Source organism: Erinaceus europaeus, chromosome 19 (assembly GCF_950295315.1).
Source record: "Erinaceus europaeus chromosome 19, mEriEur2.1, whole genome shotgun sequence".
Classification (NCBI taxonomy): Eukaryota; Metazoa; Chordata; class Mammalia; order Eulipotyphla; family Erinaceidae; genus Erinaceus; species Erinaceus europaeus.
The window spans coordinates 52,318,055-52,340,133 of NC_080180.1; the positions used below are offsets into that span (position 1 = coordinate 52,318,055).

At 36.6% G+C, this 22,079-nt stretch overlaps 1 protein-coding gene across 3 annotated transcripts in view; it reads left to right on the plus strand.

Moving 5' to 3' along the window:
* LRBA (LPS responsive beige-like anchor protein) overlaps nt 1–22,079 on the plus strand; it is a 554,160-nt gene that overhangs the window by 76,549 nt on the left and 455,532 nt on the right. For all 3 annotated transcript variants that reach the window (XM_060178956.1, XM_060178957.1, XM_060178958.1), the window contains 9 exons: nt 218–337; nt 3,369–3,515; nt 5,929–6,126; nt 6,305–6,438; nt 8,639–8,747; nt 9,036–9,188; nt 17,623–17,791; nt 20,487–20,566; nt 21,907–21,969. In XM_060178956.1, the coding sequence (XP_060034939.1) occupies nt 218–337; nt 3,369–3,515; nt 5,929–6,126; nt 6,305–6,438; nt 8,639–8,747; nt 9,036–9,188; nt 17,623–17,791; nt 20,487–20,566; nt 21,907–21,969 (1,173 nt within the window). The remainder of the gene's footprint in view (nt 1–217; nt 338–3,368; nt 3,516–5,928; nt 6,127–6,304; nt 6,439–8,638; nt 8,748–9,035; nt 9,189–17,622; nt 17,792–20,486; nt 20,567–21,906; nt 21,970–22,079) is intronic.

The window sequence follows — 22,079 nt, forward strand, 5'->3', positions numbered from 1 at the left end:
TTTGAAAACTTTTCATAGTAAACATTTGTTAAAGATAATTCTGTAATCAGATTCATTTCTAATGAGAACGCATCTGAATAAATACCCCAGAGGTTAAATACTGAATTTAGTAAATTTTTTTTATTTAATTGTGATATGCCATTGAATCTTTTACTTATTACCCAAATGGTTGACTTTTTGGAAATATCACTCTTTTCTCCCTGCTTATCTTATTCAGTGGTATATGGTCACTATAGTGCACATTTATAATCGGTGGAAGAACAGTGAGCTTCGATGTTACGTGAATGGTGAGCTTGCTTCCTATGGAGAGATAACGTGGTTTGTCAATACCAGTGATGTAAGTAGTTTGCAAATGCTACAAGAAAAAGTTATTAAAATATCACAATGGTGGATTTTTTTAATCATAATTTGAATAGTCTGTCAATTTTATTAGTGGAATAGAACTGTGTTAAATGTATCATATATTATTAAGTCCTTGTAAAATTATTCTATTGAACAGATAGGATTGAGATAAGAATTCATAGGAATATGGAGATTGGGTGGTGGGAATTGTGTGGAGTTGTACCCCTCCTACCCTATGGTTTTGTTAATTAATCCTTTCTTAAATAAAAAAAAATTTTTTAAAAATACTGATTAAAAAAAAAAAGGAATTCATAGGTACCAGTGGGTGTATCTTAGAAATGTGTCTTTTGGGAGTTGGGCTACAGCGCAGTGGCTTAACAGCACATGGCGCAAAACTCGAGGACCAGTGTAAGGATCCTGTTTGAGCCCTGGCTCCTCATCTGCGGGGGGGTCGCTTCACAAGTGGTGAAGCAAGTCTGCAGGTGTCTTTCTCTCCCCCTCTGTCTTCCCCATCTCTCTCCATTTCTTTCTGTCCTATCTGGCAACAATGACATCAGTAACAACAGTAATAATAATAACCACAACAATGATGAAAACAAGGGCAACAAAAAGGAAAATAAATAAATAAAATATTTTTTAAAAAAGAAATGTCTTGGGGGTCGGGCGGTGGCGCAGTGGGTTAAGCACACGTGGCACAAAGCGCAGGGACCGGCGTAAGGATCCCGGTTCGAGCCCCCGGCTCCCCACCTGCAGGGGAGTCACTTCACGGGAGGTGAAGCAGGTCTGCAGGTGTCTATCTTTCCCCCTCTCTCTGTCTTCCCCTCCTCTCTCCATTTCTCTCTGTCCTATCCAATAACAAAGCAACGTCAACAATGGCAATAATAACCGCAACGAGGCTGCAACAACTAGGGCAACAAAAGTGGGGGGAAATGGCCTCCAGGAGCGGTGGATTCATGGTGCAGGCACCAAGCCCAGCAATAACCCTGGAGGGAAAAAAAAAAAAAAAAGAAAAATGTCTTTTGTCCACTGCTGAAATTAAATTTGGGAGCCCTGCTGTAGGGCCCTGATCATTTATATAAATGATTTAATATGATTATGATACGTACTTAAAATTTTGAATGGTATCAGAACTATAAGAGAAAATTATGATACTTGATAAATGCTTTATTAGAAATTTCAGGATTCAAAAGGAGATCCATAGACTAGAATTAAATTAAAAATTATTTTTCCTCTCTTTTGGGGTTTTTAGACTTAATCTCCAACATATGGGTAGCGTGTCTTTTTAAAAACTATTAGTAGATCTCTGAACACTCCTGCATGTCCCAAGACTTAAGTAAATCTGATGTAACTGCCTTGATATGAAGCATAAGGTTCCATAGGTTAAGGAGGGTTCAACCCTACCACACTGCACTTTATCCCACACTTCTTCTTCTAGCGTTTGCCCTTCTTCCGTAGCCAGTCAACAGGTCAGGTTGAAAGCTGTCAGGAGCTGCTTGTTGCTGGCTTTGAAAGTGACTGGGATCCATGTGGATTCAGTCGGCTAGGAAGGATCATCAGTTTCCCCAATGAATGGGTACTCACGGGATGCACCACGAGAAGGTCGATCCAATGCATCCCATCCCACACTTAAGGTGCCCGACTTCTAAATAACTCTAACTCTGAAGTGGTGTGTTTTCAGAATTCAAATGTTAACATTATTATAACCCGTGGAGTTGACATATATATTTATAGTTTATTTTACTATCATGTTTGTTTGTTTGTCTAGCCTGTGGGGGCTATGTGCTATGTTACTCTGTTGCTCCCAGGGAGCTCTTTATTCTTTAAACTTCCTATAGAGACAGAGGGAGGTGTGGAGGGAAAGAGAGATGAGAGATGCCACAGTGTCATGGAGCTGCTCCCATGGAGTATAAGGCCTCAACCCGGGGTCTTAGAGCATGGTGACATGTTTGCTCTACTGCTCTAGTACATACATATTTTAAAAAGTTATTTCTAGTGGTTTCATAGTATAAAATGCTATTTTCAAAGAGCTATGAACCTCTTTTTCTTTTTGTTGTATAAATGGAATTTAAAATTGTGGTCTTGCAACCTGGATAGTGCCAAAGGGATTAAAAAGATTTGATAGTTTATTTCATGAGAGAGGGAGGGAGGCCAGTTGACTGACCAACCAACTAGAATACTCTGCTAGCTTATTCAGTACCAGGGATTAAGCCCAAGGACATCATACATTGTGAGTGCTGTACCAGCTGTGCCACCTCCCTACCTGTTGAATTTCTGATGTTAGGAGGAAAACATATACCTGCTTATCTGGATTGATACATGCCTTTTCAGGGATAGCATCTACTCCCAGGACCTTACCCATTATCTTGACATCTTGAAAAAACCTTATATAATTTTAACCTCTCACTTTATTTACTGAACATTCACCTTAGTTCCATTCATATTAGCTCATAGAAAAGATAGATTTATTCTTACCCAAGTTAATCTCATGATTTTCCCTCTGCTCCACAACTTGCTTTTATTTGGTTCTTAGGTTGTTCAAGTTTGAACTATCGAAGTCCATAATGATTTCTCACTGTTTCCTGCATCTACTTAGTTTTTACTGCACTTAGGAAAACTTGTGTCATCTCCTTTTCTCTATTGCCTTTCCAACCCCTAAAGTAGATGGGGATGAGTGAAACAAAATGCTGAATTATGGCCACCAGTTGGTGGCACATTTGGTTGAGTGCACACATTGCCATGTGCAAGGACCTGAGTTCAAGCCTCCAGTCTCCACCTGCGGGGCTGGGGGAGCTTCACAAGTGGTGAAGCAGAACTGAACATGTTTCTATTTCCCTTTCCTTCTCAATTTCTCTGTCCTATCAAATTGAAAATAATACATAAGTCTATTTAAAAAAGTGCTGAATTGTTTTGGTTTGTTCAGCTTATTTAAAAAAGGGCGTAAATGTTTATGTCAACATAAGCTTTTGCTATTATTGGAGGTGGTGGTATTTACTTTTCTGTAATAAAGTCTTGTTTCCCCCCCACAGACCTTTGACAAATGTTTCCTGGGTTCATCAGAAACAGCAGATGCTAATAGAGTATTCTGTGGTCAGATGACCGCAGTTTACCTTTTTAGTGAAGCTCTTAATGCTGCTCAAATTTTTGCCATTTACCAGTTGGGCCTGGGATATAAGGTACTTGGTATTCACTGCTTATCAAGAATTGCTTCACCTTAACTTATAGATGGTTGATGCATGGGGTAACTGGTTCTATTTTCTAAACTGTATCATAGTAACGGGGGGGGGGGGTCAGGGAAGTCTAAGACATTCTAAGAGTACTTTAAATTTTGAGGGAAACACAGTATGCTTCCATATGTGTCCTACTGCACAAATTTATGATTAAAATTTAACCTTAATTCATGCTATACACATCATTTTAAAACTCTTACCATGTGAAAATCGTTATGGAATAAGAAATGAGGATTATGGTGTAAAATTTGATTTCAAAGTATGAGAATTTGTGCATGTGCATCTCTTTAATACTTTGGCTGATATAATAATAAAGGAGATATGTTACTTTTTTTTTCAACTCATATACTTTTTTTTTTCCAAAGTGACTACTAAATTATTAAAGTATAGACCTAGTTCCACTAGCCTACTTACTAAACAGAAATACTCAGTTTGACCTAGTTTACTGTAATAAATTCCTAAAATGTGGGGTTGGGTGGTAGCGCAATGGGTTAAGCGCACGTGGCACGAAGCGCAAGGACTGGTGTAAGGATCCCGGTTTGAGATCCCGGCTCCCCACTTGCAGAGGAGTTGCTTCACAGGTGGTGAAACAGGTCTACAGGTGTCTGTCTTTCTCTCCCCTTCTGTCTTCCCTCCTCTCTCGATTTCTCTCTGTCCTATCCAACAACAGCAACAACAATAATAATAATAACCACAACAATGATGGAACAACAAGGGCAACAAAAAAGGAAAAAATGGTCTCCAGGAGCAGTGGATTTGTGGTGCTGGCACCGAGCCCAGCAATAACCCTGGGGAAAAATAAATAAATAAATAAATAAATTACTGAAATGCTAAGAATGTTATTAACTAACAAAATTGAGATCCTCTGATTTAAGCCATTGTTGATTTAGTTTGGTTTTAGGTGGGGATTTAATATCTGCATTGTTCCTTTGAAATTAATGAATTTTATTGAGTTAATTTACATGCTGTTGGATCAAACAAAGTATACATTGTTTTAATTTTGATAAAAAAATACCATAGCGATCAAGAAATAAAATATTTGTCACTGCAAAAAATTCCATTTGCTTCTCCCAGCCAGTTTCTGCTATTTCTTTCGCCATACTTCATTCTGTTGATGACCAGCTATCTCTGTGGCTGTCTCCTTTTACTATTAGCTACATTTACTTTCCCTTTTTGTCTTTTTAAGATTTTATTTATTAATGAATGGGAAATATAGTAGAAGAGAGAGAGAGAAACAGCTGATATAATTCTGGTACATATCTGCTGGGGGTTGAACTCAGGACCTCCTGCTTGAGAGTTCAGTGCTTTATCCATTGTGCCATTTCCTGGACCACAGATTTGCTTTCATTAAGACTTTATGCAAATGATGCCATGCAACATGTGCTCTCTCTAAAAAAGGCAAATTCCTAGAGGAAGGGTGGGCAGAGGAGAAATGGAAACTTTGTGTTGCTCAGTGGGTTTAGAAGTTTAGTTTTTCAAGATGTAAAAGTCCTACAGTTGTTGTAAAACAGTATGCTAATAGTTAACACCACCATACTATATTTACTTATAAAATGTGTCAACAACTGCTCCGTAATTCATTAACCTTCACCCTCACCCCCAATATAGTAAAACAAAAAGAATAAATTTGTACTCAGTGTTTGGGATGGTAATTTTGTTACTTAAAAAATGCATTTATTTTCTCTCTCTCTGTCTCCCTCCTCTCCTCTCTTCTCTCCTTTCTCCTCCCTCTCCTTCTTTCCCCCTCCCCACCTACCCATTACCCATTCATCCTCTAATGGTTATCCAACCAAGGGCTTCTTCATACATGGAAGGCCTGTGCTCTATTGCTGATCAACCTCCTTTACTGGTTTGTTACTCTTTAAACATAGTTCAGGAGGGATATAGCATAATGGTTATGTAAAGAGAGACTCTTGCGTGAGGCTCCATGGTCACAGGTTCAATTTCCCCACACCACAAGCCAGAGCTGAGCAGTGTTCTGGTAAATAAACTAAAAACTCAAAACAAAACAAAACAAAAATTCAGTAAGGAGACAACTGTGTTTTGAACAGAATATTAAAAAATAATATAAACATAATTTAAAAACCAGTAAAGACAAAATATAATTAAAGAAAAAAAACTCTTCAGCATGCTGTGTACATTTCTTAGTGCAAAGTTTTGATGGCAAGTGGACTTGGTTTCCCTTAAATATTTAAAATGAACTCGGCTCACCCTAAAACTAAGTTACGACTCCTCTTATTGTTAGGAAAATCATCAAAGGTATTTCTCCTTATGTTTTTTCCTATTTATGCTGATTTGTGTCTTGATTTTCTTATTATGGCATACTATCTTAAGTGTTCTACTTTTTATTGATTTTTAGGGCACATTTAAATTCAAAGCAGAAAGTGACCTCTTCCTTGCTGAGCATCATAAACTTTTGTTGTATGATGGCAAGCTCTCTAGTGCCATCGCATTCACATACAATGCCCGTGCTACAGATGCCCAGCTCTGCCTCGAATCATCCCCTAAGGACAATCCTTCCATTTTTGTTCATTCACCGCATGCACTCATGCTCCAGGTATTAGCTATAATCTCTGAAGAATATTTGCAATGGTAGCTTTTGTTTTATTACTGAGGCATACTTGGTTGCATCTTTTAAACATATGTAATGTAGTATTGTGTTGCTTCTGCTACACTTAATTCTTGTCCTGGAAAAGAATTCATTGGAATCTTTATTATGTCTCCTATTTTATAAGGATGTGAAAGCAGTTTTAACACATTCCATCCAGAGTGCTATGCATTCAATTGGAGGCGTGCAAGTGCTGTTTCCACTTTTTGCACAGTTGGATTATAGGCAATATTTATCTGATGAGGTTGACTTGACTATATGGTGAGTGCTTTTATTATTATTTGGTTCTTTAAATTGATGTGAGAATCACTGTAACTACTGAAATACAGTGTTTTTCTATGTTATAACTTGTTTCTTGGGTAAAATGGAGACTATACCATAAGTCTTTGAGCTATATTAATATTGTAAATTAAAAAAAAAAGTATTGTAAATTCATTGCAGTAATGGTATTAAGTAGTTTCTGAGTAGAAATATGGAAACGTTGAAAACACAGTAAAGTTGTTCTTTTGACAAAAGTTTGAAATAGTGATACTAGGTTTCTTAAAACTGGATGTATTTGTCCAACATTCTTATTTTGAAAACATTTAGAATTGGGGCCAGCAAAATAGCTCACTTGGATAGTGCTCTTCCTTTGTCATGTACATGATGCTGGTTTGAACCCAACCCTCAGCACTTTAGGGAAAGCTTTAGTGTTGTGTTATATTTTTTGTCTTTCTCTTTCTCTTTGTAAAGTTGGTCCAAAGTGGTAAAACGGGGGAAAATAACAATAGAAAAAAAAATTTATACGGTAGTGAAGTGTTATGGGAATTTAGCTTATTGTATTTCTTATAGGTTGCATGTGACTAATTGAAACCTAGACAAGATTGTCCTCCCATTTTTGTGATTAATGATGGGCTACAAGATTGTAAGATTATATTATATAATTCCATACCACATCTACCACCAGAGTTCTGCATCCCCTCCCCTCCCACCTCACAAAGATAACTACTATAGTTCTCAAAATTCTTAGAAACAGTTTACTTGTTTCTGCTTTCTTTCTTTCTGCAAATTCATGTGTATCAGATCTCTAGATTCTCTAGATAAGAGTAAAACTCTATTAGTAGTTGTCGTTCATCTCTTATTTCGCTAAACATAAATCACCTCCAATTCTATCCATTTTGTCCCTAAGGACGCAAAAATCATCTTTTTTGATTGCAGAGTAGTATCCTTAATATATATCTTGTATATATATCCTATATCCTGTATGTATAGCGAGTCATCTGTAGATGGGCATTTAGGCTGTTTCTACTTTTTGGCTACTGTGAATAATGCAGCTATAAACATAGGGATGTACATGTCCCTTCTGATTAGTGTTTGAGTGTCCTTTGGATAAATAAGCAAGATTTTTTTGATGATAGGTGACATAGTCTGAATAGGTGGGTACTGCTAATGCAAGTACTTAAGTGGATAATGTTTTTCTCATGCAAAGCCAACAAAGTGACTTAACTGAGTTGTCAAATCTAGTATTTACTGACTACAGTTTTTAAAACTATGAAAAAATTACTTTTGGCATATTACTATTTCATAAAAGTTTGTGCATACTGGTCTAAATCTTAAGAATACATAATTTTTTTCTAATCACTCTTCTAAGTTACTTCTATTAATATTTTACTTATTGGGTAGAGACAGAAATTGAGATGGAAAGGGGAATTAGACAGCACCCCCGCTAGTGGGGATCAGAGGCTTTAATGTGGTCCTTGTGGATGGTGGTTGTGGTAGGGAGTTTGCTGGCACCTGAGGTTTCTTTGTGGTAGTCTTTGAGAGTTTTTGAGGAGCTAACAGTTGAACATGTTCCATTACATTTGAGAATTACTGAACATTATAAATACAGGAGCATAACTGCAACCCCTATTTAATTTTAAATTTTCTTTATTATCCTTCTGGGATAATAGTAAAATCCTTCATTTGGTGTTTTATAACTTTAGTTTATCTCCAGTTTTCATTTCGTTTTCTTCTTTCTCTGCTCCCTTCACCGTAGGCCACTCTTAAGTCTGGACATGTGTGAGCATGCCATGTCTAGTCTGTTGACTTCACATATTCCTTGCCACTTGGCTGCTAACCCGCTGACTGAAGATACTTGTTGATCTAAATTGCATCCATTTTTATAGACTTGAAAATATGTACATTTGCCATTCTACCACTTGCTTTTGGAAATGACAAATTTTTCTCTTTTGTAAATGTAACATTGTTTTTAGGTTATTCATATAGTAATAAGCTCACGTTAAAGAATATGAAGTAAAGACTTTAGTAAATCCAAATCCTACATTAAAATCAGTCCCAAAATAGTTTTAAAAGAACTTATATTTTCTTGAAAAATACATATTCTAAGACAATAGAAGACTAGATACATCTATCTATAACCTTTTTTTTTTTTTTTAATAGAATTTAACTTTTCAAAGCATTGCCTTTTTTCTTATTTCAGTTCAACACTGCTGACTTTCATTATGGAGCTGTTGAAGAATTCGATTGCTATGCAGGAGCAGATGCTGGCCTGCAAGGGCTTCTTGGTAATAGGGTATAGTCTTGAAAAGGTGAAGTATGAAGTGCTTTCCACTTAAACGTTTTTTTTTTTTAATTTGCCAGCCATGGACTTGGTCTCCTAAGTGGTTAAGGAATTCTGCTTGCAAATGTGTCTCCTAAACATCAACTTACATTAATTAACATAACCTTTTGTTGTTTTACCTTGCCTCATTGTTTTATTAGTCTCAAGACATCCTTGAGTATAGTTTCTGGGCCAACTTGTTTTTGGAATAGAGAGCCATTAATTTGTGTACCTTGCCTTGTACTGGTAGTGACCTTTGAACTACCTTTCTTTGCAGTCTTCCAAATCCCATGTCAGCAGAGCCGTACTTGAACTTTGCCTTGCATTTTCAAAGTATCTGAGTAATCTGCCAAATGGGATGCCCCTACTTAAGCAATTGTGTGATCACATTCTTCTTAACCCAGCTATATGGATTCATACTCCAGCCAAGGTAATGTACAGAAAGGTTTTGTTTACTATCTTCACTGAGGTTTTGTTTTTGAAAGATAATTGAGTTTTCTTTACCCTTCTGTGTGCTATGTAACATTTCTGTAGATTACCTATTTATGGTTGGAATTGCTTTTTGTGTTTGCACAATTCTACTGCTTCTGATGGAATATATATATATATATATATTTTTTTTTTTGAGGTGAAGTGAGGGAATTGGTGATGGGGATAAAACTTGGGACCTCATGTCTGAGAGTCCAACATTCTATCTGTTATGCCATCTCCTAGTTTACCTTTTTTTTCTTTCTTTCAATATCAGAAAAATACAACACTTCTCCATAGCTTAAGGATCTTTCCCTGTGTCATAGTATTTTATTTTTATAAAAAAGGAAACACTGACAAAACCATGGGATAAGAGGGGTACAACTCTACACAGTTCCTACCAACAGAACTCCATATCCCATCCCCTACCTTGATAGCTTTCCTATTCTTTAACCCTCTAGGTGGATGGACCCAAGGTCATTGTGGGATGCAGAAGGTGGAAGGTCTGGCTTCTGTAATTGCTTCCCTGCTGAACATGGGCACTGACAGGTTGATCCATACTCCCAGCCTGCCTCTCTCTTTCCCTAGTGGGGCAGGGTTCTCTGGAAGTGGAGCTCCAGGACACATTGGTGGGGTTGTCTGTCCAGGGAAGTCTGGTTGGCATCATATTAGCATCTGGAACCTGGTGGCTGAAAAGAGAGTTAACATATAAAGCCAAACAAGTTGTTGACGAATCATGAACCTAAAGGCTAGAGTAGTGCAGATAAAGAGTTGGGGCGGGGTGTCTCCATTTTGTAGATAGCTAGTAGGCATATTTTAGTTATATTCCAAAGGGCCTGTGGCTATACTAGTTTTTCTTTTTTCTTTTTTTTTTTTTTCTCTTTTTTCCTTTTTTCCCCTGAGCCTGAAATTGATATGCCAGTGGATCCAAGTTATTGTCTTTGGAGATAATATCATGGCTGGAAAAAGGACCAGAAAGCTGGATCAGGGAAGAGAGTAGCTGTCAGATATAGGAAAGGTGTCTAAATATCGTTGGCTGTGCCATAGTGTTTCTATATGGTGTAAGCAGCTCAATCCCGGGTTCTCAAACCCAGGCTCTTGTGCAATGTAAAGTGTTGCTTTAAGGGTGAACCATCTTCCCTGTCCTTGATTCCGATTTTTAACGAAAAATACTTTTTGTGTTAAGTAAATTTTCATATCAGTATATATTTTAAGCTATGTTTGTATTTAAAACCAGCCAGCCAGCCAACCAACCAACCAACCAACCAACCAACCATTAGAGCTGGGGACTGGTTGGTGGCTTACTTTGTAGAACATTTTACCATGTGTAAGGACCCAGGTTCAACTCTCCACTGGCAGGAGAGAACCTTCACAAGTGGTAAAGTAGTACGGCAGGTGTTTCTGTCTCTGTATTTTACCCTTTTGCAAGAAAAAAGATAAAATGACCACTGGAATTGTTGAAGTCATCATACACCTACTGAGCCCCAGCAATAACCCTGGTGGCAAAAAAGTTAAAAAAAAGGGGGGTGGGTGGGGGATGGGGTAGGGTGGGAGAAGAAAAGAAAAAACAGAGGTATACTCTTAAATTTCTGTTAAATATTTTTTCTTTTTAAATTTTTGAGCAGTTGACTAAGTGTAAGTCAAAGTTGCATAGTTTTACTGTAATTATAATGGTTTCTGTTAACTATATACTGATCTATTGCAAATATACATATATTCGTATATTTACCCATATACATAAAATATTCACATTTTTTTCATTCCTTAACACACTCTTTTCTCCTCTACACACATATTATCCACTGACTGGTAACAGTTGAAATTCGCCCATATTTGAAGTCTTTTATTACGTGCCAGCCTCATTTAATCTTTTTAATTTTATTTTCATTAAAGTGATTAAATAGTTAAATTTGTGCACAGTGATTTAATGTTGTAACAACAAAACAGTTATTTCTAATTAATATAAGTGAATTTGTGATAAAGTACATAAATTGAACCTTTGATAAACTTGAGTGTTTTAAACTGTCCTCAAAATATTGGGTTATTGGAAGAGTCATGATGCATTTTTGCATAGAATGACATAGAAAAAAAATACATAATGACTTTTCCAACAACCTACATATTGCTATGGGGTATTTACAGAACTTGAAACAGAAATGTTTTTAAATTGCATAGTTTCTCTTATCTGCATTTTTTGTTAGAAATTGTATTATTTAAAACCCATCAATTTCTTCTTATTCCTTTTGGTCTATTTATCATTGTTAAGGTTGTTGTAACACATACTTATGTTAGTGGTCATAAAAGATGTCTGTAGTTTTTTTGTCCTCCAGCTTTTCTAGAGAAATAGTATCTTATTTTCAGCTGGTCTTTTCAAATGTTAAAGAGAAAAACAGCTGCTGACTCTGATTGCCATTTGGAAATAATCAGAGGAGGCAGCTGGAGGTTGTAGCTTTTTATCTTTGGGCTCAAATTTGACCTCTTTCTTTTCTGTGACCTTGAGTCTTATTTTTTTCAAGAATTGCTTCAAGTTACTTTCTTAAACCTTTTGCTAGACACCTCTTTGTCTTACTAAGCACTATCTTTGTAAGGCTCTAGGTCTCTTTTGATGTAGTCAGAAAGCCTCTTAGTAGATATTTGAGTGTAGGTGAATATTTAAATGTTTTCATTATTCCCTTTCCTAAAGTTCCTAGTCTTGTATTTTATTTCTTTCCTTTTCTTTGGTAACACTTGAGTTTTTTTCTTCAGAATTTGTAATTCAGCACCATGCAGTTTTCCTTTCATTTCAGTTCTCTGTTGTATTTGAGTACCTGTATCTACTTTTATTATCAGGGTATTAATAGCAAAAGGCAGATCCAAAGTTTGCTTCACTATATAATTTAATAGATAGAGGAGCATTTTAAGAAAAGGAAGATAGGGGGTCGGGCGGTGGCGCAGTGGGTTAAGCGCATGTGGCGCAAAGCGCAGGGACCGGCATAAGGATCCCGGTTTGAGCCCCCGGCTCCCCACCTGCAGGGGAGTCGCTTCACAGGCGGTGAAGCAGGTCTGCAGGTGTCTGTCTTTCTCTCCCCTTCTCTGTCTTCCCCTCCTCTCTCCATTTCTCTCTGTCCTATCCAACAACGAACTGTGTCAACAAGGGCAATAATAATAACCACAACGAAGCTACAACAAGGGCAACAAAAGGGGGAAAAAAATGGCCTCCAGGAGCGGTGGATTCATGGTGCCGGCACCGAGCCCAGCAATAACCCTGGAGGAGGAAAAGAAAAAAAAGAAAAGGAGGATAACAGATGAATACAAAGTTAGGTCTAGTATCTTGGAAAAATTTGTAAAGTAGAATAGACATAAAGTTTAAGCTTCATTAGCTTTATGGTAAGTTCACCTCTGGTTGTGGAAATGTAGTATAGATGAACAGATCAACCTTTGATTTTGTGAGTGTGCTCACTGATTTTTTTTTTTTTTTAGTATATATTTTTGTGTTCCTCAGAGGCAGTCTTTTTAATGATTTTAATTCAAGGGTCTTTATGATGCTACTGTAAGAAGAAATTAATGTATCTTTAATCTTTTCTTTGTCATAAGGGTTATCACTGAGGCCCTGCATCTGTATGCTTCCACCACTTCTGATGATTTTTTTTTTTTTGATAGGGTCAGAAGCAGAGAAGGAGAGATAGTTATTACTTGTGCTGCTTGTGAAGCTTCTCTTGTGTAGGTGCTCCCACATGATGGCCACAGGCTTGAACCTGAGGCCTTACACATAGTAAAAAGTGTGTAACCCAGGGGACAGGTGGTGGCATACATGGTTAAGCACACACATTATAGTGTGCAGGGACCCAGCTTCAAGCCCCTGGCCCCCACCTGTAGGGGGAAGTCTTCATGAGTGGTTAAGTAGAACTTCAGTTGTCTATCTCTTTTCCTCTATCTTCCCCTCCCCTTTCAATTTCTCTATCCAATAGTAAATTAATAAAGATTAAAAGCCTCCTGGATCTACTCATTATAGGTCCCCCCCCCCCCATGATAACTCCACTAGTCCTGGTGGCCATGTCCCCATTTTTTTCTTCCTTCCTTCCTTCCTTCCTTCCTTCCTTCCTTCCTTCCTTCCTTCCTTCTTTCCTTCCTCCCTCCCTCCCTCCCTCCCTCCCTTCCTTCCTTCCTTTTTCTTTCTTTTAATGAGAAACAAGTGTGTGTGGGGGGGAGACCTGCAGCATTGCACCAGTACTCACCAGTACTCCCCTCTCTCCAGGTAGAGTTGTGGGTGGCATATGCACTCTTACCTGATAGGCCACCACCTACAATTTTATTTTTATTTCCACCCATATTTCAATAATGTCAGTATCAAAATAAAGACAGGAAATAGCTCGGTGATAGAGTGGAGGAGTTCAAGCCTGAGAAACCAAATTCAGTTCCCAATACCACACATTCCAGTCCAGAACTGAGCAGTGCTCTGGTCTCTCTCAACTCTGCTGCAATTTTAGCTTTATAAGGAAAGTCTATGGATATGTGCTTATGTTAACATGAGTTTTTATTGATTTTTTTGTGGATATTATGACCCTTGGGGTTGAACCAAGAATCCTTTGCTTGTGTGATACCACTGAATGATCTTCCTGGCTCAGTTTTTTTTTTTTTTTTAAGTATATGTTTTTTAACCTTAGAAAGAAGTAAAAGACACTAAGTATCCCTCTGCCAACCCATGGAGATTGATGTTGACTGTAATGCTCCCATGTGGTGTTGGGATCAGACTTGGCCTCAGGGATGTAAAATGTTTCCCTAAATCTAATGAGTCATCTTCTGCCCTATAGTGGATGGAATTATCAGGGCTGTCTTTTTGAAGCAGATATGGTACTAATGAAACAAGGAGGCGTTTTTTTATACTGTAGTCCTTTGTTGGGTTGAAAGTACTGGGCATTATGGATACAGTAGTGAATGAGACAGATCTGCTTCTGGCTTCTTATAATTTAGGCCAAATGGGAGAGAGAGATGTTAACACAAGATTTATTGTAGCTAGATTATATGATGACTGAATGAAGTAAGTTTTTCATAATTACCACATTCATCTTGAGGTCTGCATACTTACTCAACTCAGTGTGCTACTATTAAATGCCATTTTGCTTTTTTTTTTTTTAATTTTTAAAAAATACTTATTTCCCCTTTTGTTGCCTTTGTTTTTTTTTTGTTGTTGTAGTTATTATTGATGTCATCGTTGTTAGATAGGACAGAGAGAAATGGGGAAGACAGAGGGTGAGAGAAAGATAGACACCTGCAAACCTGCTTCGCTGCCTGTGAAGCGACTCCCCTGCAGGTGGGGAGCCGGGGTCTCGAACCGGGATCTTTACGCTGCTCCTTGCGCTCTGTTCCATGTGCGCTTAACCCGCTGCACTGCCGCCCGACTCCCTGCTTGTCTTCTAATACAAGTATCATTCTCAGTAGGCTGACCTTATCCAGTTTTCCATTTTTATCATTTTTTGCTAGAGTTCTTTTATGTTCTTAACATAAATATCCTCAGGTCATTTCTTAGCTTCCAATTTTGTAAGACTTTCCTGTTTTCAGAATAAAGTTGTACCTTCACTAGCATTGTCTTCACACCGATTCTCCTATTTTAGACTTTTAGCTAGAAGACACAGTTATCTTCAGTGGCAAGCCAAATGCCAAAAGGTCTGTAAGCTGAAACACATGTGGTAGTTTGGCAAGCCATACACTTGCTGGCATTCAGGAATAGGTGCAGGCGTGCATGTGTTTGTCCAGGTTCTAAAGGTGTGTCTGTCAGTTTTGGTTATTAGTATACTTAATTGTAATCTATTTAATTGTAATTGAAGTGTAAATTAAGTCTAATTAAAATTTGGAAGCTTTAAAAATAGCACCCCCCATTTTGGTATAATTGGCTTGGAATAAGGCTCAGATATTTTAAAAAGTTGCTCAGGAATTTCAGTTTACAGTTAGTATAATGGGTTATTTTTCTACACCTAAGGAAGCCTTTTGTTTCATCCACCATTTTCCCCCATTTTGTCTTTGCTCCTGTCTACCTGTTCTATTCACTTGCAACATCTCCAGTAATACCAATTACCCTGTAGCAGTTGTTGTCATCTAAACTCACGGTATTTAATTGCTCCATGCCACTCATTTTGCAGTTAATTACATGTTGCTTTGTGAGCTTTATTATGTTTCAGAAGACATCTTTATTTCCATTTAAATTTGTAGTGTGCTTTTTCAGCTCCTTAGATGCATTTCAGTTACTGAAAGACACTGTGTACCATTCTATTTGCATAATACAGCATATATGTGAATGAAAGTAGTTTGTGAATGACTGGAATAGCACAGCTAATAATCTGAACCTTGTCATAAGAAGTGTTACATAGTCTCTGACGAGTAAATTGGGCCTATTTGAATAGCAGAAGCTACATCAAAATCAGGTTGCCTTTCAGTAAGTCAGTGGATTGTAGCATATATATATATATGGTTTTCTAAATTACAGCATGAGATTTGGAATCTGCACTCTACCATATGTAGTTATTGACTGAATCCCTAACTCATCCATAGGCCTAGATTGTACAAGTATGAGACGCCCAAAGAGAGACGCTTGATTTTTGCTTTCTAAAAAATCACCAGATAACACTGATCTACGTATTTTTAGGGTTGAAAATGCCATCTGTGTTCAGGAAGGCAACATGAATTTTCAGTTGTAGATGATGAGCACTTTTGGTTTTTGGTCACAATGACAGGATATAAGTCTCACAGTTGCTTTTTTTTATAAAACATATCTACTTGAGAATTTTAAAATCTTAATTTTGATATGAGAGCAGAGCAAAAGTTGTCCTAATAGGTACTAGGTAAGCTTTGTATTAGAGTTGTGAATTTCAGTTACAATTGCACTGAATTTTTTTAATTTAATTTTATTTTTATTTATTCCCTTTTGTTGCCCTATGCACTGAAATTTTATGTTAAGATGAATTGTTCTCTGGTGAGGTAAGCACTAATAGTTTATTTTTAAAACTAGAAAATTTAATTTTGAAGCTAATAAGTTCTTTTATCATTCTTTAGAATATATATATTTAAATTGGCTGTTTTGAGTGGGGGAGATAACATAATGGTATGCAAAAGACTTTCATGTTTGAGGCTCTGAAATCCCAGATTCAATCTTATGTACTACCATAAACAGAACCAAGCAGTAGAAATCAATTATTTACCCTTGCATTTCTGATAGAAATAAATATTTAAAAATGTTTTTTTACAAAGATTTATTTGAATGAGAGGAGTGGGGTGGGCTGAGAGGAGTGCTGTGGGTTTAGCCTGGGATCTCACATGCAAGCCCTGTGTTCTACCCATCCCCAGCTGCTATTTAAACTATTAATCTAAAATTTATTTTTTAAATTAGTAGTAGAATCCTAATTGAAGGACTGAACTGAGAAACATGTTCAGTGACTGTAATGTTATATTAGTCTCCTGTTAATGCACTGTTATAACAGATTTTAATTTCCCTAGTATTTTTTAAGGTAGAGTTTGTATATTTTTATATGCTCTTGCATGGTCTCTCTCTTTTTTAATTCTCCTTACTCATACCTCTCCTTACCCTAACCCCCTAGTTTAAATGGAGGAAGTGTTGTTTTACAAAAGACCAGTGTTTTAAGGGTCTATTTTCACACCTACTCAAAATATGTATTTTAACATAACCCACTCTCACTGTTTTCCTTGGAATTACTCGTACTATTTTCATTTTTGAATTATTTTAACCTTTTATTTTTATAAAATGAAGATTGTAACTTTAATACAACTATGTGTAGTATAGGAGTACATTTATTATAAAGAAATTATAGGGAGTTGGGTGGTTGAGCACCCCTGCTCCCCACATGCAGGGGGGACAGCCTCATAAGCTGTGAAGTGGGTCTATAGGTGTCTTTCTCTCTTCCCTCCCCTCCTCTCTCAATTTCTCTGTCCTGCCAAGCAAAAAATAAAAAGAAAGGGAGAAAAAAAAGGCCAACAGGCACGGTGAATTTGCAGCCCCAGTGATAGCCCTAGTGGCAATTAAAAAAATTACAGATGCTCATGTGTAATTGTTGATGACTAGATAGAAATTAGGTGGTTAGTTCTGTGGTATTGTGCTACAAAAATCTAAATACGAAATGATCTGGCTTAATTTAATCAGTATGTGTGCTTGTGCATCAGTGGCTAGGTTATCACGTGCTAACATGGTGGTCTTAGGAGGGTACGATAGGTCCCAGATTTCAGTCCCCAGCACCACTCTAAGCCAGAGATGAGCAGAGCAGTGCTCTGGTACCGGGGGGGGGGGGGGGGGGAAGTTATGTAGCTTTGCATCTTTTTAGAACTAATATGGTCCAAGTAAAGCATGCTGAGGGATTGGTGGCAATAGATAAAATGCTGGTCTATTTGACTTAATCATTTTGTTTCTCTAGGTTCAGCTGACACTTTACACATACCTGTCCACAGAATTCATCAGTACAGTCAACATATATAATGCTATTCGGAGAGTCGGCACGGTGCTTCTCATCATGCATACACTCAAGTACTACTACTGGGCAGTGAATCCTCAAGATAGAAGTGGTATCACCCCAAAAGGACTAGGTTTGTCATCTCTATTTGTATATTTGGTTTTATATGATAATTAGGATTTTATTCCTTTGATTTCTTTGTTATAACCAATGTTGTTATGTTTTTCAGGATGTTTTTCCTGAATTTCATCATGGAGAAATTGATTTCAATCTTGTTACTTTAACAATTTTTTGTTAATTTGTAATTGACAGATTAATAACTTGATACTGTTTCTTTTCTTGTCTTCTTTTTTTGACTACTGGAGTCTGGTGTCTACATGATTCTACTACTCCCAGTGGACTTTCTCAGCTCCAAATAATTTGTTTTAAAGCATCAAAAATGAGGATTTGGGGAGGCCAGGTGATGGGTTGGGCTTGTGATTGGTAATGTGTGCACCCAGTTGAGTGCATACATTACCATGGACAAAGACCTGGGTTTAAGCCTCCACTCCCTACCTGCAGGGACAGGTGTGTTTTTCTCTCCTTTCTTTTGACTTCCCCTTCTCTTAATTTCTGTCTGTACTATCAAATGAAATAGAAGGGAAAAAAAGAGGTAAAAATGGCCATCTGGAGTAGTAGTTTCACAGTGACATCAGTGAGCCCTAGCAATAATCCTGGCAATTAAAACAACAAAAAAAGGAAAATGAGAATTTTCAATATTTACTTACCTGTCAGTGTTGATGCAAAGGCCAGTTATCATAACAAGACTCCCTAAAAACTGTTTTTGGAAGATGGAGATTTTTGCAGGCATAGGAAATACAGATTCTGATATTATGATGTACTTAAGAGATTTTCAATAATTTCCTGTATAACAGTGATTCAAACATTAACAGTTCTTTATCTTGTCAATAGTTCATGGAACAGATAAAAAAAAAATCTGGGTAAATAGTGGCTGGGGCCTTTTGGCCATAATTATTACAAGACCTGTCCCAAATCAGTTTATATCATAAAGGGAAGTTACTCTGCTGATATAAACTGAAATTTTCAGTCGATGTTGGTACTGAGGTTTGGAACATGGCCCTATGACTCAATGTTTCTCTGTCTTCTATGTTGGCTTTTATTTTGTGTCAGCAAGAAGCCACTGTACCTTCACCTCACAACTCCAAATCCAGTGAAAAAGCATCTGCTTGTATTGAGCATTTTCAGCAAAAATGTCTTGTAACAAGTCTGTTTCTCATTGGTTCATTGAATCACGTGCACATTTATGAATCATGTGGTAGGCACTTTTCATACTGGCTGGTCCTATCTCAGCAACACATGATTTGAAAGTGAAAGATTCAGTCTCCTGATAAAAAATTGAGACTAAATATTGCTTGAAAAGATTCTGGAGAATTAGACAGACAAACCATTCTGATTATACCGAAAGACTGGCTTGAATGCACGTTACCATGTGTAAGGCCCTGGGCTCAAGTCCGGAGTCCCCACCTGCAGGGAGGAAGATCTCATCTGTTCCTGCCCCGGCCCCTCCTCTAGCCCCCTCCTTCTCTCCCTCCCTCTCTCCCCCCTTCTCAATATCTCTGTATCAAAAATATTTCTTTTTCAGTTGCTCAGTGGTCTACAAAATTTGGTTTTGTATGTGTATATTTCTTTCAAAGTAAACATATTCTCAGAATATGTATCTAACTAGAAAGCTATGAGGACGCATAATTTATATGATCTGTATAAACAGGCAAGGTTATGGCAGATCTAGAACTGAGTTACGATTATATACTTCCCCGGCCTTGGTTTCATAACTGACTAGTGACTTTGGAAGTCTCATACTTCAAGTAAAATAAATAGATAAACTCTTGTGATTCTATTATAACGTTGTATAACATTTAAAATTTTGTCTAGAAATTGTCATGTGGAACAAATTTTAAACAATTTTCTGTTTTAATGGATCTTTTCAAGGTCATGGTGGTCCCATGCTTTGGTGGTCTAGGAACTAGCTATAAGTAGTGATTAGTGGGGCAGAAATTGCAGAAAATATGAGACAAACAGGTACCTAACTTAGGATTTTAGAACAATGAGTGTTTGGTTTCAAAAGCTTTCTACTTGGGAATTACATGTTTGAGACATGAAAATTGACTTTAATGAGAGCCATGTGTGACCAAGGACTTTTTAAGAGGAGGAGGAGATGTCAGAGGTAGTCAAGATAATGTTTGCACTCTTCATGATACTGTGCTGAAGTAGATTTTTTGAACTTACTGTATTAGCTTGCAGATCAGTGTTTGAGACAAAGCCGATTTGTAGTAAATTCACATGTAAAGTTTAGATTATCACATATTAGCGATTTTTCTTTGCTTTTTGGTTCTGGTTGTCAACTTTTGTTGCTATAGTAACATTCCTAGTCTTTCAAAGCAAAATATAAGCTTATAATATTGAATGCAAAGTTTATTACCTCGTTTTTATCGTTTGGAGTTGCTTTGGCCTGTTCATATACCTACTTCTTCATTGTATTTTCAGTGCAGCCTGTTTTGTACATTTGGGATATTGTATAAATAATTGCATGTGAGATTGAATGCTTGTGTTTCTAAAGACATAAAGCAATTTCAGGAGACTTTTTTACCCCCCTTCTTAACAAGTATTTTATTGGGTTGTAGGGAAAGTCTTGATGCATTTTTTCATTGAAAAACAGAAAAATAATGATTTTCCTGAAAACTCATTAGTAAACTATGGGGAGTAAGAATTTCATTGGTAGCTTTAAAGTCTTTGAAATGTTAAGTGTATATATGTATTGTTTTTCAAAGATGGACCACGACCTAATCAAAAAGAAGTACTTTCTCTGCGTGCATTCTTGTTAATGTTCATTAAGCAATTAGTGATGAAGGTGAGTTCATATTTCTTATCCTTTAGCATACTGTGTATTATAATTTTACATGAAATATTTTATTCTATTTTGTTACTAGGGTTTTACAATAGGAAATCCTTTGAAAACTGTTCACTTATTTTTGTTCTTTCTTGGCCCTACATGAATGTATATACACATTATTGAAAAATCAGAGATTAATAACTAATATATACTACATGAATTTATGTAGGGGTTTAAGTAAATTTATTCTTTCACTCATATCTACTGTTTCTATTATATAATTGATGCTGTTCTTGCCATGGGTGATGTAGTCAACAAAACTCAAGTTAATATTCATTTTAGTAAATTCCTTGTACCTCACAGTCAGATTTTGAGAAGTAGTTTTTCTATAAATGCAACAGATAGATAATATAGTCTTGAGAAATGATTGCATTTTGTTTCATTTCATTCTGATACAAGTAAAGTGAAATTTAACATTTTTAGAATTTTATACAATGGCAATAGAAAAATGTATTTGTTGCCAGTATTTTATTCAGTGTGTGTATCATGTGATTAAAAACTTTTTAATACTTTAATGCTTTATTAGCTGTCACATAATATTGTGGTAAGTGAAGTTAATTTTTAGTTGCCTTTCAAATCGGATACTTTATTTTCACCCTTGCATTGTCTCTTTATTTTTTTTTTACCCTTTCCTAGTTTGCTTGTTTCCTGAATCTCTTATGTTTTTTTGTGATTGCAGCTTTGATGATTCATAATTGATATAATAGGTAGAAAATATTCATGCTGAGTTCCTATGTTGAAGTCTAACACCTAGTAGATTTTAAAAGTTCTTATCACAAATCAAAACCTGTAACCAGGTGTGGTGACTGGTTTTAGCTAACTTATTGCAGTGACCATTCCATAGTATATTCGAATATTGGATGATTCTGCTGTTCACTTGAAATGTACACTGTGGTACATGTCAGTTGTATCCAAACAATTTCTTTTCAATCAGAAGGGGGGAAATCTGTATTTTTCCCGGTTTTTAGTACCTGACATTCTAATTCTGTATTTTTATGAACTGCTCATTTCAGTAAGTGTTCTTGCTTACTTGGAGATTTTGTGGCTGCTGGGCTATTACGGTGCTGAAAGTAGGATGCTGATGTCAGGTCTCTTGTGATTTCTGCAGATCTTGAGTACTGCCTGACCTAAGTGCTCCCCCAAAGTTCTATTGAAAATCTAAATTATTGTCTTTAAAAAAAATCCATTTAGCAACTGATAAGTTGCTAAATTTCAAATGTGTGTAATTTCCCTTTATTTACATATTTTTTTAATAAGCAAGTGTAAGTTTACTTAAGATTTGTATTATGTTTTTGTAGGATTCTGGAGTCAAGGAAGATGAGCTACAAGCCATTCTTAATTACCTGCTTACTATGCATGAGGTAACATTTGAATTCTGTATTTTAGCATTTTAGTTTTTAAAGTTGCATTTTGAGTTTCTTTTTAGAGGAAGGAAGCTCTGCTAAATTATACAGTTGTAAGGATGGGTTAT